Source organism: Malurus melanocephalus, unplaced genomic scaffold (assembly GCF_030028575.1).
Source record: "Malurus melanocephalus ecotype Western Australia unplaced genomic scaffold, MMel_1.1 scaffold_391, whole genome shotgun sequence".
NCBI lineage: Eukaryota > Metazoa > Chordata > Aves > Passeriformes > Maluridae > Malurus > Malurus melanocephalus.
This window is the reverse complement of record NW_026623623.1, coordinates 636,333-651,446: the sequence shown is the minus strand read 5'-3', so window position 1 is coordinate 651,446 and position 15,114 is coordinate 636,333. Positions and strand designations below refer to the sequence as shown.

At 47.7% G+C, this 15,114-nt stretch overlaps 1 protein-coding gene across 3 annotated transcripts in view; it reads left to right on the top strand.

Annotated features, from left to right (window-relative positions):
* The first annotated feature begins 71 nt into the window (after positions 1–71).
* CBFA2T2 (CBFA2/RUNX1 partner transcriptional co-repressor 2) overlaps positions 72–15,114 on the top strand; it is a 56,587-nt gene continuing 41,544 nt past the window's right edge. Inside the window, exons 1-2 of one of the 3 annotated variants that reach the window (XM_057379167.1) lie at positions 94–124; positions 3,108–3,363. In XM_057379167.1, coding sequence (XP_057235150.1) covers positions 3,255–3,363 — 109 coding nt within the window. In that variant the 5' untranslated portion in view covers positions 94–124; positions 3,108–3,254. Of the gene's footprint in view, positions 125–3,107; positions 3,364–15,114 lie in introns of all 3 variants that reach the window. The other 2 variants (XM_057379166.1, XM_057379169.1) reach the window with 2 other exon arrangements.

Sequence of the window (15,114 nt, the reverse complement as noted above, 5' to 3'; positions counted from 1 at the left end):
CAGCGCTGCCCGGGGCGGGCCGGGCCAGGCCGCGCCCCGTTCTCGTCACGGCGGGGGCCGGGCCGGGCCGGGCAGGAGGCGCCGCCGTTCCGGGCCATGGTGGGGATCTCGGGGAGCTGCCCGTGTAAGAGCGGGGATCGGGGCACGGGCGGGGGCCGAGCGGGGCCGGGGGCCGAGCGGGGCCGGGCCGGGCCGGGGGGAGCGGGGCTGAGCCCCCGGAGCGGGGCGCGGGAGGGGAACACGCGCTTTGTATCGGGTCTGGGATTGTGTGTTTGGTGAACGTGCGTTTCTCAGCGTGCGGGTTCCTTGCCCCGAGGGTGGGCCTCRGGGACCCCCACCCGCTGCCCAGCCCGGTTTATGTGGGATTTCCAGCCTGGATGGGGTTTGGTGACCGGGAACGAGGGGTTCAGTCCCCACTCCGCTCGCCCCTTGGCAGGCCGGTGGGTCCGGCAGTGCCAGACCTCGGGTGTTGCAGCCAAAGTGGGTTTGCACCCTCTTGGCACTTCCCACAGCCCACCACTAAATCACGTGCATGAAATCTCCCAGTGAGTCCTGCCACAGTGAAATATCCGCGTCAGAGCTGGGCACGAGTGTTTCCACTGCTGCAAACTTCAGGCGCTCGGGTGGGCAGTGACCTGGCACCTGTGTGCATRTGAATCCCGTGCATGTGAATCCTGTTTGTTGCAGCATCCTCTCCTGCTTGGAGCAGGGAAGGTGGATATCTTCATCTCCATTTGCGTTAATTTCCCGAAACTCCTGGGTTTGTTGCTAGAAGTGTTGTTCTCTCTGAGAGCCACGAGGTCGGCAGGAGAACACATGGTTAGCCTGTGCCTCTCGCTTTTTATCGACCGCCTGAGCATTTTTGTGGTCTGTGCTTGTTTATCCACAATTGGGGATGGAGGCTGAGCCATCCCGGGATGGGGGGTGAGGTGCCRGACGGAGCCGGGATGTCTGTGCATAGCAATGTCCATTACACACGGGCTGGATCATGGCCTCAAGGTGACTCTGTGGATAAGTCATAGCTTGGGGAAGGGAGAAAAGCAGTTAAAAGCACATCCCAAAGYTCAGGAAATTCAGGAATTTTAAAATGAAGTGTGATTGCTCATAGGGAAACAGTGTAAAGATAGATGCTGGTGCTAATGTGAAAACCACTCTGAAAGCTGCATTCCCAATACGGAGAAGGAATTACCAAGTGACAGAAGTTGCAGAGGGTGGTTTTGTACTTTATCATGCTGCTTGGTGCAGAATGTGTGGATATGTTTGGGGTTAGGTTGTTAYCCCCTAAGGCAGTTAGAAATATGTGAGTCTCAAGGTGTGTGGACTTTACCCAGCTGGTGTCYCAGGTACCTGGAGAGCACCATGGTGGGAGAACCTTGTCCACATCTGTGTGGCTTTGGAGAGCCCTGACACCTTCATTTTGTCAGCCCTGAAGAAAAGGCTCCACTGGAGCTCAGGTGAGATCAATGTACTTTAACCCTGCTGACAAAAGTCAGCCCTCTGTGCTCAGTCTCCTTCCCCCAAACTCCCTTTGAAGTCACATTAGAGAAGCAGGAGCTGCTGAGGGTGATTCATCGCTCCAGCCTTAGATACCTCTCTCTGAATGAGACAAATTCCACAATGGAGGTGCCTGGGCTTTTTCACTGACTGCAAGGGGAGTGCAGGAGAGCTGGTTTAGGCTTTGGCAGCAAGGAGTTGGGTGAGACAAATCCCACCCAGTGTGTCTGCTTGTGGTGCAGCCCAATGGTGTGTGCAGAATGGTCACATTCCCTGCTTCCTCTAGGCTGAGCACGGGGAAGAGAGACAGATCCTTGAAATCCTGCTGAAAATAATTGAAAATAAGGGAGACAAGGAGGGATCTTGAGCTTCTGTCATAGCTTCAGGGTAGGTATGTGAAGCCAATTCCTCACTTAGCTGTGGCACTTTCTGCAACAAGGAAATGTTGTATATGTTATATATGTTGTATATGTTACTGGATCATGGCAGGACGTATGGATGTGTCTGTAGCTGTTGAGTTTTGCAATATTAAATCATGTCTGATATTGGGAAGRAATTGTTCCCTGTGAGGGTGGWGAGGCCCTGGCACAGGGTGCCCAGAGAAGCTGTGGCTGCCYCTGGATCCCTGGCAGTGCCCAAGGCCAGGCTGGACRGGGCTGGGAGCAGCCTGGGACAGTGGAAGGTTCCACCCCATGGCAGAGGAGTGAAACAAGGTGGCCTTTAAGGTCCCTCCCAGCMCAAACCAGTCTGTTATTCTGTAATTATGGCTTTTCATCTGGATCCTGCTGACAGAACTGAGGAAGCAATCCCTGACCCTGTGGCAGCAGRGACAGCAAGGCCACAGCCCCTGGCAGGAGGGAGTGAGAGCACCTGGAATGCTTGGGGTGGCTCAGTGGGAGCTGAAGTGTTATTTTTTATACAGCTTTAATGTTTCTGTGGCCCAGTATCCATTGGGGAAGGCTAAGGATAAACCTGGTGAGCCATGCAGCTGCTTTAGAAAGATAAACACATAGATAAGTGCTATAGTTATCAGGACCTTTGTAGACAGATCAGGGAAGGATGTCCTGTTTGTGCCAACTGTTGAACACTGTGAACATTTGCACAAGACATCACTTAGTACATGGGCYAGTGTCAGCCCAAGAACACTTTTGGGGTTCATCTTCGGTCTCAGGAAAGTGAATGATCAGCTGCAAATTCATACTTTTTATAAATTCTAATCATCTACATTGCCATAGTTATCAGCCCAGTATTAGACAGATCCTGGCAATATCAGGAGGTGACTTGATTTCTTTGTGTGTGTGTTACAGAGAAGTGGATCAGTGCTCAGTGTGAAACTAATGATGGGGAAAGAAAGAAAGAAGAAATGTAGGACTGCTTTGAAACTTTGGGACATTCTATGTTAGTTTAAGGCACATACTGGCTCTCAYGAATATGCTTTTCTTACTTGGATATTTCCAATGGGCAGAAATTAAAGTGGATCRTTCCATTTTGATTTTCATATGGTGTGAAATGAAAGGTTTAAGGTGTTCCTCTCCCCTTGTGCCAGTGTTCACGAGAGTGAAATACACTGACAATTTAAAGCAGTCAAAGACAAAGAGTTTTTTGATTTGCAGCTTCTCTGAGGATCAAAAAGAGCTTGTACTTGGAGTAGAGCTCCTGGACTTGACTCTGTTGGAATCAGGAGTGGAGTGGAATAGTGAGCTGAGTGCTTTCCATCATCCTGAGCTGCCAAGGAGTCACAGGCTCCTCAAGAGGCTGCCATGAGCCACTGGAGAGGGGGGGAACTGCTCAAGTTTCCCTCTTGCTGGCAAGAATCAGAGGTGAACTCTTCCCCTTCAGAAGAAAGAGGTAGCTGTAAAACTCAGAAAGGTGAGAAGYGAGTCCATCTCTCTCTCTCTGATGTAAAAAGTCCCAGGGGAAGAGTTTCTACCCAGACAGGCGATTTACATGGAACTCTTCCAGACTGAAAACCACCTTCCTGAGGGCACTTGTCCAGCCAATGTCTTGGGCTTGAAACTTCTCCTATSTCTCTGTCACCTTTCTATTTCTCCCTGCTATGTCCCCGTGCACACCTGCATTTAATTCAGCTATGGAGATGTCCTGGATGTCATTTTGGCTGTATTTGTGCCCTTGATTAGTCAATCCTGAGCTTAGAATTCAATTAAAATGTCCTTTACTCCATTTCATGAGCAAGCAGTGCTAACTTCTACAGGTAGCAATTTTTCTGGCACTTGGACTTTGAGGTCAAAATCTGCRCATATGTTTTCCTCAGTGACATGCTTTGCAGACTTGGGATAATTCAAAGGATCAGACTGTTCAGGCAGGGATTTTCTGCAGCATGGATTTATGTTGGTATTTAAGATAGTCATTGCTAATAGTCCTCAACTTTGGGTTGCAAGAGTATTTTCACAAGATAAATGGCATGCTCTTGGCTTGGCTTTGGGACCATAGGTGACATTTCAAARCTTGTTAAAAATGTTTCAAAAATATTACAGAATTCCCTCATTGCAGGTACAGTTTAGAATGGAAAATGTAGGATTAGCCTTTTTTTATCTGTGGATATAAAATAACCAGACACGTATTTAGTGATCACTTACAGACCTACTGCTGTAAGAGTGAACTAGATAGACACACCGCTTTGTTTGCACCAGTACAAGCTTCTCCCTSCTTATCCATTCTTTTTAATCCTCATGATCCCTTGGGAGTTGGCTTTCACTTCCTAGTAGTGCACCTGGTTGCTGTGGCAGGAAGTTCCTCCAAATATATCACCTGACACGCTCCCACCTGGCCTTTGTGTGTGTTTGATCCTGCCTTTCCTGCCATGAGGCAACAGGAGGAGGAGGAGAAGGAGCCCTAAAGGAAATAAAGCAGGGAGGCTGTATGTGTTTGGGGGGTGTGGGATTAGGCTGGTCTGGCCAGGGTCCGGTGGGGGAAAGTTGGGTCGAGCAGTTACTGGCACCAATGGGACTGACCTGGTGGCACACAACAGCCTGGCAGYGCTGAGGAGCCAGCCCAGGGACCCTCCCTAATCCCCACCTGGTCAGCAAAGACTCTTCAGTCACCTTAACAGGAGTGGTGAGCACACAGATGGGCCTGACAGCTCATTACATCCCGGCTATCTTTTGTTTGTTAGCCAGCAAATATTTGCTTTATACTTTCTGAGTTGCGCATCCTGCCTGCGGAGCCTCTCCGGATCTGGCTGGAGGTGTTGGATCAAACAGAGGTGGAAAAGGGGCTGTACTGTGGGCTACAGCTGTAGGGTCACATATGGTCCTGGGCAGGCAGAACTCGTGGCTGTCTGCTTGGAGCACAGGCAGCTTCCTTTTCTTAGGTGAGTATTGTGGGCTGCAGTATTTTGTGCCTGTATTCCCGAGAGCGAGCATTTTCCTGGGTCTTGGCTAAGCAGAAACTTAATTTAACACTTTTTTAAAGGATGGGGACAGCTCAGCCTGCGGCATTTCCAGGTGCAGATGAGATTAATTTGCTTRTCTTAGTTGAGGGCAGGTAATTACTTGTGCAGGGGAGGTACCAGAGTCAGGATGTTAAAACACAAAGAAGTCAAATGTTCTTCTGTTCCTCCCCCGTATTGCAAGCTCGTTTGCATTAAAACACCAGTCTGGCAGATCTGCTGCAGGAGCCTTCCCTCCTCCTCCTCTTCCTCCCTGATTAGTTTTGGTGGGGGCCAAGAAGCCACCGCTGAATTGTGACTGGAAAGCGCTGAACTTTGAGGGGAGATGAAAAAAAATCCTTCGAAATTTGTGGCCCTGGCAGCGTGTCCGCGGGTTGCTGGTGGGGTTTATCTTCTGACATCATGAGGATCTCTGACATTTCTAGCTTAGAAACAATAACTCGCCTTATCCGTCGTCATGTTTTTCTAATTAAAGACAAAGCTTGGTAAATATTTTTTAAATGATTGAATTTCCCAAGTATGGAAAACACATGTCGGGAGTCAGGCTGGCTGCGTCCGATGCGCCTTTTCCCATTGCGTCCCTCGGAGCACGCGAGTGCAGATACAGATTTAGAGCTSTGGGTGACAGGTTTATCTGGGATGATTGGCAAGGATTTATAAACCAGGAGGGGATTTTCTTTGCTCTCCCTCCCTCCTCTTCCCCCTTCTCCCCCCGCCTCCCCGACCCCCGTCTCAGAAATAGGAAATTGGGATCACATTAAACCCTAATTGGTTTGGCTCCAGCACTGGTTCGGTGGCTGCCAAATAGTTAATTTATTGCGTGAGAGTTTGGCCATGTGTTGAGAGGCAAATTTGCTTGAAGCAAGGCATCTCTGTAAACTATACATCCATTCGTGTGCCAGCTCCTGTTTACAGCATCTCCAGAGTGGGGTGCAGGGGTTGCTTTCCGTGCCCATCCCAGCAGGACAGCACAGGGGACCCCGCTGCGGGGCTGCCGTCCCGCCTCCCTCGCTCCCCTGCCAGAACGCTTTCAGGAATTGTTGCCTAAAAGAGCTTAAAGTGGTTTTAGCTGGACTTGGCTCTCGACGTTCGGAAACTGCCAGCGAGATAAGACGTGGGAGGCTCTCAGGAGAATCAATGCATCTGTTTGGGAGATAGCAGCAGGCCTGGGCTGTCATCGCGGAGCGGGGCCAGGTGGGAAGTCCCCGGGGGTGGCAGGATGGCTTTTCCTGGATTATGTGAGCAGGGCATATCTGGCTGCCCCACTGAAGTCCTCCTTGTTCCTGCCTTTCTCCATGACGCCACTTGGACTGGTGACTGTCAGGCATCCCAGATTTGTCGTCACTTGCTCTTGGACCTGCGATATCTAGCAGCATTTGAGTCCTGTGAAGTTTTCTGGAAGTTCGGCTCCAGTAGAAGAGTTTGCACTGGTTTGCAGGAGAAGCAGCCCTCACTGAGGCTATCACTGCCTTCCCTGGCACTTGTCAGGAAATTATTTGGATTTAAGAGGATACTGCAACCAGAGTTAAAGACTCACTGCTAGCACGTCTCCGGTGTGGAGTATGATTTGAAAGAGGCTGTGTAAGGAATAAATCCACAGTTATGGCATTTTCTTTCATTCCTCGCTGAGTTAAATAACAAACTTTGTATAAGGGAGCTGCTTCCAGCTCTGAGGCAACAGAATTATCRCTGCCGTGCTCAGCGGAGCCCTTTCTGTGTCAGCTGCTATTTCCATTGTGAACTTGATACCTGAAGGCTCAATATTGTGACCCTTTAATTTTCAGCTGCTGAAACGTCCCCTATGAGCTGGCTAAAGGGGAATAGCTCAGAGGGGAGGTTTGCAATGGTTATGCAGTGGGAGCAGTGTGTTTCTTTCRGTATTTCTTAAGTGCTGAGTGTTTGAGAGAAATTGATAGGTTGTAGCAAAGCACATTTAGCAATACTTTTYCTTCTGTAGCTCGAGCTTCCTGGGATGTAATAAAATCCATTAAGTTCTATTTATGATCAAAGGCCCAGTATAGTAATAGTTTTATTTAGATAATTAGGGCTGTTCTACCAATAATGAAAATACTGAGCACTTCCAGGCCTACTGCAATATTTAGAGGGGTACAGGGCTGGCACAGTCAAATGTTTATCAGTTTTGCTGAAGAGCCAGAGAGATACCAGTTAAAAAAAAACCKAGATCAGGCCAAGTCTCTGTAGGAAGGCATGTCCTGCCCATGGGTGCCACACTGGGCCGTGCTGCCSTGGTTTTTCCAGCCATACACGGGGGTGCAGCCAGCTTAGGCAGACCAAAGGGAGACAAATTATAGAAATGTTGGTAGCAAATTGGTAGCAAATGTTGGTAGTGGTTGGTTTTGGAAAGAACGTTTTCATCCYCAGGTCTAAAGGCAGGTTCCACGTTCCACTGGGAGCAGCCACTCCCCACTTGTGCATCTCCTGCCTCGTTTGAAATGCAGCCACTTCTGGGATGAGCTGCTGTAATTACTTTAAAGCACATCGTACTTCCACCACTTTTGGCAGGAAGGAAGGAGGAATACTGTGCTCCATCGCCAGACAAAATAGAAATCAACAATTGGGATTTTTCTCAAAGAGCAGATCTATCTTCTCTGCCATTAAATCTGAGTTGGATGGGAGCCTTGTACCCATTTTGCTTTCCCGGTGTGAGTGTGTCATTCYGCAGCTCACAGCCCGTGTTCATGGGAAGATTTAAAGCAGCAAATTCTAGCCAGGAATTCTTTCTAGCACTTTGCTTTCCTTCTGCTGTTTGCTTCCCTCTTCACACTACAGATGCTGATGGATCACCTTGCGTGGTGAGTAAGGAGACATGCTGTACTTTACGTGGGGCTGGGAAACTGTGTTGTCCTCGGGAGTGTTCTTCCAGAGAGGCATTCCCACTCCTAAACCAGSACGGGTCAGGAATTGTGTCACACAGGCAGGGGCTTGTTAATGTGACCCCCTTATCAGGGACTGCAGATCAGCTCACACTGGATTGTGGGTGCATCCATTTACTGGTGTTTATTTACCCYTCTGCTGCAAAACACCTGACTCCARATTGCTGCCCTTGGCCCACCTGAGTTTCCACATTCCAGAATACACTGCTGGTGCCCTTTTTCCCTCCCCCAGGGGATGTTTTTTTTTCTGTGAAAACTTGGTCTTCCCTCTTTATCTAGGCATGCCAAACACCTAMAAGTTAATTTGATGGAATCTTCTCAGGGAGAGTCTTGGTTTTGCACTGCAGTATTCCAAAAACATTCCCAGGCACTTCTCTGTTGTCTTCTTGAGTATATTTGTCTCATTGAACAACCCTTTCTTTTTCCTGTGTAGTATTGATTGTAGCAAGAGGGAAAATAAAACCTCTTTGTGCATTTGAATGGGTAAATAACTATCAGAGCACACAAACTGTTGAGCAGGTGCTTTTTAGATATTTCTTGATTTGCCCTCTACCAGTTTTATTTAAGCCTTCAGTCGCTGCAGCTACTGTGTTCATCAAGTTTTATTTCCCATTTAATAATTACAACAGTTTCCCTCGAGCCYTGTACCTCTAATTAAGAAAGCGTAAGAAATTGGAGATAAAGTTAATGGAATGAAATTTGCTGTATTTTTATGTTAAAATATGCTCAGAAAAAAAACATTTGTAGACTCAGTCACTGCTCCTGAACATTGTTTACCACATCTTGATCCCTATCAGTGCTGGGGACTGTCCTGATGGTGTAAGGACAGGTGAGCACCAAAGACCAGGATCTCATCCATACAGGAGTTCTCGACTTCAGTCTCAAAAGTACCAAACAAGAGAGTTTGGTTGGCATAGGATCTCAGCTTTTCCTTGTATGTGGGTAAGGATTGCCTCAGTTTTTACCAACACTGCATTTTCACTGTCCTGCTGGTGCTCTTGCTGATCTAAGGTGGCTCAGGMAGCCCTGGAGAAGCTGGCAGCACCACACTGAGCTGGTCCAGGACTCTGGGCAGGTGTGACCCAGGCTCTGAGAGCCCYTTTTGGTGAAGGACAAGCCCATGGACACATCTCCCTGGATACATGCAGCACGCCAGGAATTTCAATCTGCCCAAAAGGCCRTGCTGCTCCGAGCAGCAACTCCGTGAATGGAGATGCACCTCTTCACACCTGTTTTATAACACAGGAACAAAATATTCAGGGCATCTAAATAGTTTATAGCCCGACAAACAAATTCTGGCAGTGGGAGCATGAGTTTCCATCTCATTAAGCTGTTGGCAAAGCTCTGGTAATTCCAGTCACTGATACAGCACAGGAATTATCCCTCAACACGACTGGTCGTGTCAGGTCAGAGCATCACTGCTTTTTCTCAGCATTGTATGTTTGTACTTGAGGGGAAAAGAAAGTGTTGAAATGTCAATTCACTGGGTTCTTCCCTGGTGCTGCAACGAGGTCTTGTGAGGTCAGGAAAGAGTGTCTGTGGATTTCTACACCGAACTCGTAATGAGGAATTGTTTTCAAATCTTTTTTTTTTATACAAAACCTGACACAGATTCTCAGTTTGGCAGAGGCTTGAAAGTTTATCTTGGAGCTCAGCAGCTGCACTGCTGCCCAGGTTGGCTCTGACACAGTTCCTGCCATCTCCTAGCTCTTTGTTGGGCTATAGAAAATCACTGGACCTTTGGAGCCACTGTCTTGGGGCAGGTCAGCTTCCTCACGGCCATTCCCATTTTGGGAGGTGTGCTGTGAGCTGGAGAAAAGGAGCTGGAGATGGTGGTGTCCTCTGGCTCCTGTGGCAGGCAGAGGATGAGGCGTTTTGTCTGTGGAGTGACACACATGTCCAGAGGCACAGGAAATTTGCCTCCAGCGCTGTTACAGATTTTATAGTGTCGTGCAAACAAGAGGGAGCAGTTTGCTCTCTGTGCCACATGTTACCTTCCACAGCTTGAGACAGCCACATGCAAAATTCATTTTAGAGGTCAGTCATCCAGTCTCAGAGACTAAGGAATGTTGTAGTTGGGCTTTTATAAGATTTATGTGCTTTATCAAAACTCCTATAGTTTTCTCATTAAAGCAGGATTATCCTGCTGGGATTAGCTGATCTGCATGGGTGAGGAAGACAGGCATTCTCCATTTTCAGGGGGAACTGCTCCTGCCTGCAGAGATGTGCTGAGAAACAGGAGAGCCGGAGCACCCAGGAGATGCAGGGATGCAGGTGTTTGGAAATGGGACCCGAGAGGAGCTTTTACAAATGTCGGCCTGATTTGACTTGACTCCTGAACACATGGGAGAACTGCAGCAGGCTGCACATCCAGTACTTCTTACCATCCAAACATCCCAGCCCCGAGACTTGTCCTGGCATTTAACAGCCTCCTTGGTGCGAACCTCGGGGAATGAATTTGCAGCTTTTCCATATGCCGAAACAAGCAGGCAGGGAAATCTTTTAATTTGCACAAGGATCCTCTATAGTCAATACAAGTTGACCCTGCAGGCTTTCTGGAACTGATTCCTGTCAGTTTGGCCTTGCAAGGTTTAAGTTAACCCTTAAATTATCTCCTTTTTTAACCAAAATTCTATTACGTAGAATCCCAGAATAGTTTGTGTTGGAAGGAACCTTAAAGATCATCCTGTTCCAAACCCCTGCTATGGGCAGGGGCACCTTCTACTAGTCCAGGCTGCTGAGAGCCTGTTCCAATCTGGCCTTGAACATCTCTCATGGATTATTTTTCTTGTTTGACTACAATGCTGAATTCAGCTCAAGTCACCTGAGAATCACTGCTATGTAATAAATAGCTTCTTTAACTGATGCTGTGGTGTCCAGAAATGTTGGGAAGTGGATTAGGTTTTTTTAGTGCCCTGTGTGCCTCTCCAACTTGTAACCTCATAGTTGTATACTCTTGTGTTCTTAATATAAATATGGCCTTCACTGACCAGGAACTTGCACGAAAATGGTGCAGGGAGGTACTGAAGCAGCACTGCTAACCAGGTGGATGTATGACACTGCTGCTTAGTTGTAAGGAGTCTCCAAGAAGAATGGACTGTTGGACTAAAAGCCTGCTCACACTGGAGGATTAACTCAAAGTGGGGTGTTACTTGACATTATTGCTGTAGAGATTCCTTAGAAAACAGTCTTAGTACTTCTCTTGCTCTGCTCAGGATGACATTCCCTAGAGGATGAGTGTTTATCATCTGTTTTTTTGGAAAAGTGGCTTTCCAAGTATTCACGCTGTAGCTTGGAGCACCAGGTCGGATATCAGCAGTGAACAGCACAAGGGTTTTCCTTTCTCTATGCCAAGGAAACCTCCTGCCAGCCTGGAGCCCATCAGGGCACATCTGCAGCCCTGGTGCAAGTTGTGTTGGAGCAGCCCAAAGCTGTGCATTGAAAAATGCAGCTGGTTATAAGGGTACAATCATTGGAGCATCCAGTGGTGGTCTGCTGAGTAGTGTCTGTGCTGGATTTCACTCCCTTTCTACACCTTCAGGAGGAGGGTTTTGGTGGCTGATCAACACAAACCTGCCCAGCTGAGCTGTTCAGGTTCCTTGGGCTCAAAGGAGGCAGATCATTAACCACAAACACAGCATTTAACAACCCTGACAGGGCCTAAAGCAGGGCAGGAGCTGCTGTAACTCTGATCTCCCCGTGCAATGCAGGGCAGGGCTGTGGCTCACCAGGTGTTTYGACTGCAGCTGCTCCATCTGCAGAACCACGTGGAGACGTTTGGGACAGGAGGAAAACACAGCTGGGAGAAGTTCAGAACAGCCCCGGGAGGTGCTGGCTCACCTGGGCAGAGCACACCCCAGAGCAGGGTCAGGGGCAATAACCTCAGCTTCACCCGGGCCCCGGCCCTGGGTAGGATTAATGAAATCAAGAGGAAGTAAATGTGTGTTTGAGCTACTTTCGTTTTGTTGTTTTTTTGTTTTTTTTTTTCTCGGTGGTAACAGCCAAATCAAATCAGCTCTTTCCACAATGCTGCCGTTGAACTGCCTTGCTATATCTCCAGCCCCACTTTAGAGGAGCTTTGCTGATGAATCTCTCTTTTTTATCTCCTACTCCAGGTTTTTATTATTGTATTTTAAGTCTCTTATTCTTCCCCCAGAGGTGTTTTTTTTTTTTTTTTTTTTTTTTTTTTCTTTTTTTTGCATTTTTTTTTTTTTTTTCCTGTAATTCCTGCTTCAAACAATGGCTGCCAGAGCAGCAGCCCACAAAGGCCTTGCCTTAGAGTCTGCTGGCAGAAGGTCAATGCTCACCCTGAGGAATCTCACTTAAGTCCCACCTCAGCTGCAGTGGACTTCCTGCTGCTGTTTGGTTTGGTTTCTTTTTCAAAATTTCTACATGGTTTTCATAGGGGTATAAATAAATAGGTACCCTGAGGGTTCCGCATGGCAGGGGAGCACCCACAGCACGATCTGCTTCAAGCAGATGCCATCTCTTTCTTCATCACCTCCCAGTCACCATGACTCCTGTCTGAAGAAACAGACTGTGATGCTTCATTCTGGCCATTAAATTATTTTGATCTTTTTTTGGCAAATGAGATTTTTTTTTATTTTAAAGCATTCAACTATGGAATTTCTTATTTTCTCTTTCAATTTGAATTGGGTAGACATAAAGCACTGGAGCCGAGATTCCACAGTAGCTGGTGTATCTGTGTGTGCTGAAAGCAAAGGTGCTACACTGTGTCAGTGTCCCGGGTGTGTGGAAATGTCCTTTGAAAGAGGCGGCAGAAAGAGCGGGCTGGGCCCGGGCCGCGCTGCTCCGGGGCCGGGGCTGGGCCGGGAGGGGCCGCAGAGCGCGCTGGGAGGCNTGGATTGAAGATAATGTTTGTTCTCTTGCTTTTTCCTTTCTGTACATGTTAATTAACTTCACCATACAGATGTTTGRGTTCTTCTGGCTCTTGAAGTGTCTGAACATGTGTGTCCAGTGCGTGGGGTAGAAGACACCTGASAGCTTTGATGTGATACTTTCAGCAAATGCTCCTTTCAGCCTATTGCAAAATCTTCCCTTTGAACTTCCATTGTTTTGCACAGAGATGGTGACACCTGAATGTGAAATGCTTGGGTCTAAACCAGGCAGCTTCTCAGTATTGGTTTCCTGCCAGGGACTTAGGATGGAAGGATAGCTTTTGGGACCTTTGTATGACTCTCTCCTCCCCACCTCTCTTACATTACTGGGGATTTTGTTGTTAGTGCTGCTGATRTGGAAAAAGCTCAAATAGCCAGGGAAGGAGTGGAGATGTGCAGCTCTGGGTGAGGGGGGGTCACTTGAAATCTGTGCTGGGGATGGCTSTGGCTGGGAGGGGTGGGGACAGCTGTGGTGTTAGAAGGACCTGATGCCTGCACCAGTTCTGAATTTCCTCCTCAGCTGGGTTGTTTCAAGCACGTTAAATGCTGGAAATTTGTAAGGTTGGGTGGCTCCAGCGCTTTGTCAGCTTGGTTTTCTCCAGCTCTTTCTCTAAGGAGAAGGTAGCTGTGGCTTTTTGATATTTGGTTTCTGTACCTRTTGTGTTTTGTTGAATGAGTTGGTTTCAGAAGGATCTTGTCATTGGATCATTCATGTGTTGGAAAGTGTCCCTCTGTCAGGACAGAAACTTTCCTTGGGAGCAGTCCATTCCCAGGAGATCAGATACCACCCTAGGCACTCCATATCTTTACTAAACTGTACAGCATGGCCTAAATAAAYGTTTACTGATTTGAGTCTTTGGCATCCTGGTGGAGCTCTGGCTGCTTGACCTTTGGCTGTCCTCATGTYCTCTTGTTTTGTGTAATTTTGGAACAAATATTGGGGATTTTTTTTTTGTTTGATTCCAGGTTTTTTTTTAATAACTGTACAGAAAGGAAAATTTTAAAATCAGGTTTCACAAGATAGGGCTGTTTAGCCTCAGGGCTTCAGTTTGTTGATGGCCATTAATGGTGTTCTGAGCTCAGGGGCATGGATGGATGGATCCTGGCAGATCCTGGTGGATCCAGCAGCACCACCAGACACCACTGTGGTCCCATTCATGCATTTATTAGGAGAGAAGGGCCTACCCCAGCTRAGCTTGGCTGTGACTCTTGGAGGAACAGTGTAATGGGAATGACGAGAGAGTTGGGCCAGAAGAGAAAAATTCATGTTAGCCTGARTATAGCATTTCATCCTCTTAAAATTCTTCTGCTTCTTTGAAGTGTGAATCCCAGATGCTGCAGAAGTATTTTTCCAGACATGGCTGTGCTGTCTTGCTGTGCATTTTCCACCAAATTGCTGAATTATTGTTTTCCTTCTGGCCTTCAGATTTTTTCTTTTTCATAGCTTTATCTATTTGTCTGGATGTTTTACATGGCTAAAACTCATTCCTGTCTCCCATACCCATCTGAGCACTTCCCCACGAGGCAGCATCCCCACCAGGCTCTCGGGGAAGACAGGAATGCTGACTTTTTTTCCAGGAAACTTGTAAACACGAACTTCCTGTTGACACGAGCTGTAAATCTGCAAATAGGCTCTGCTTCCGCCAGGAGGGGAAGGTAATAAAATTTCAGGTTCTCGTTCACTGTGCCTGGTCCTCCTTGAGCTGCATCCAAGCACTCCAGAGGCAGTGGAAGCACAGAGAACCTGCTGATTGCTCTGTACCTCTGGAAATGAGTGTTTGCTTTTATTTTTTTCCCCTTCAGGCACCCAGATACAGATGCAATGTTAATAGAAGCCAGTTGGAGAATGTCAAAACCCTGATGACTCCAGATTGAAGCTTCATTGCTTTTTTTTTCTCCTTTCCTTTCTCCCTGCCTCTCCCACCACTGAGCTGATCTTCAGGCTAACTGAAGGGGAGTTAACTCTGTCCTACATCCAAACCAGCATTTTGGGATAATGAGCTGGCCAAATTCTGGCAGCTATTGCAAAACCATGTCACGAAGTTCCCCATGCCATGCATTTTTGGGAGTCTGATAGATGCTTTAGTTCTGGGTAGGTAGCAGGGCAGGTAGTGGGAATCTGGGCTCACTCAGCAGATTTTGTGGGCTTCCAGCGGTTTGGGATGACAGAGATGATTTTCAGGATCAACTGTTGGGGATGCTGGGGGTTCTCTGTGCTGTTGGGGAAGGGATGGAGGCAGGCGAGGAACTGGGAAATGGTGGAAGCAAAGTGTGAAGAGGGGAAGATAATAAGGCAAGAAAACAGATTAAAAAAGAGATTAAAAGCACGGTAGTGGAAACAGAAAAAGGATACGAAAAGGAAGAAGTGGTTACAGGACATGGAAACAAGGAGCAACGGGCAGGATAAAAGCAAAGTCTG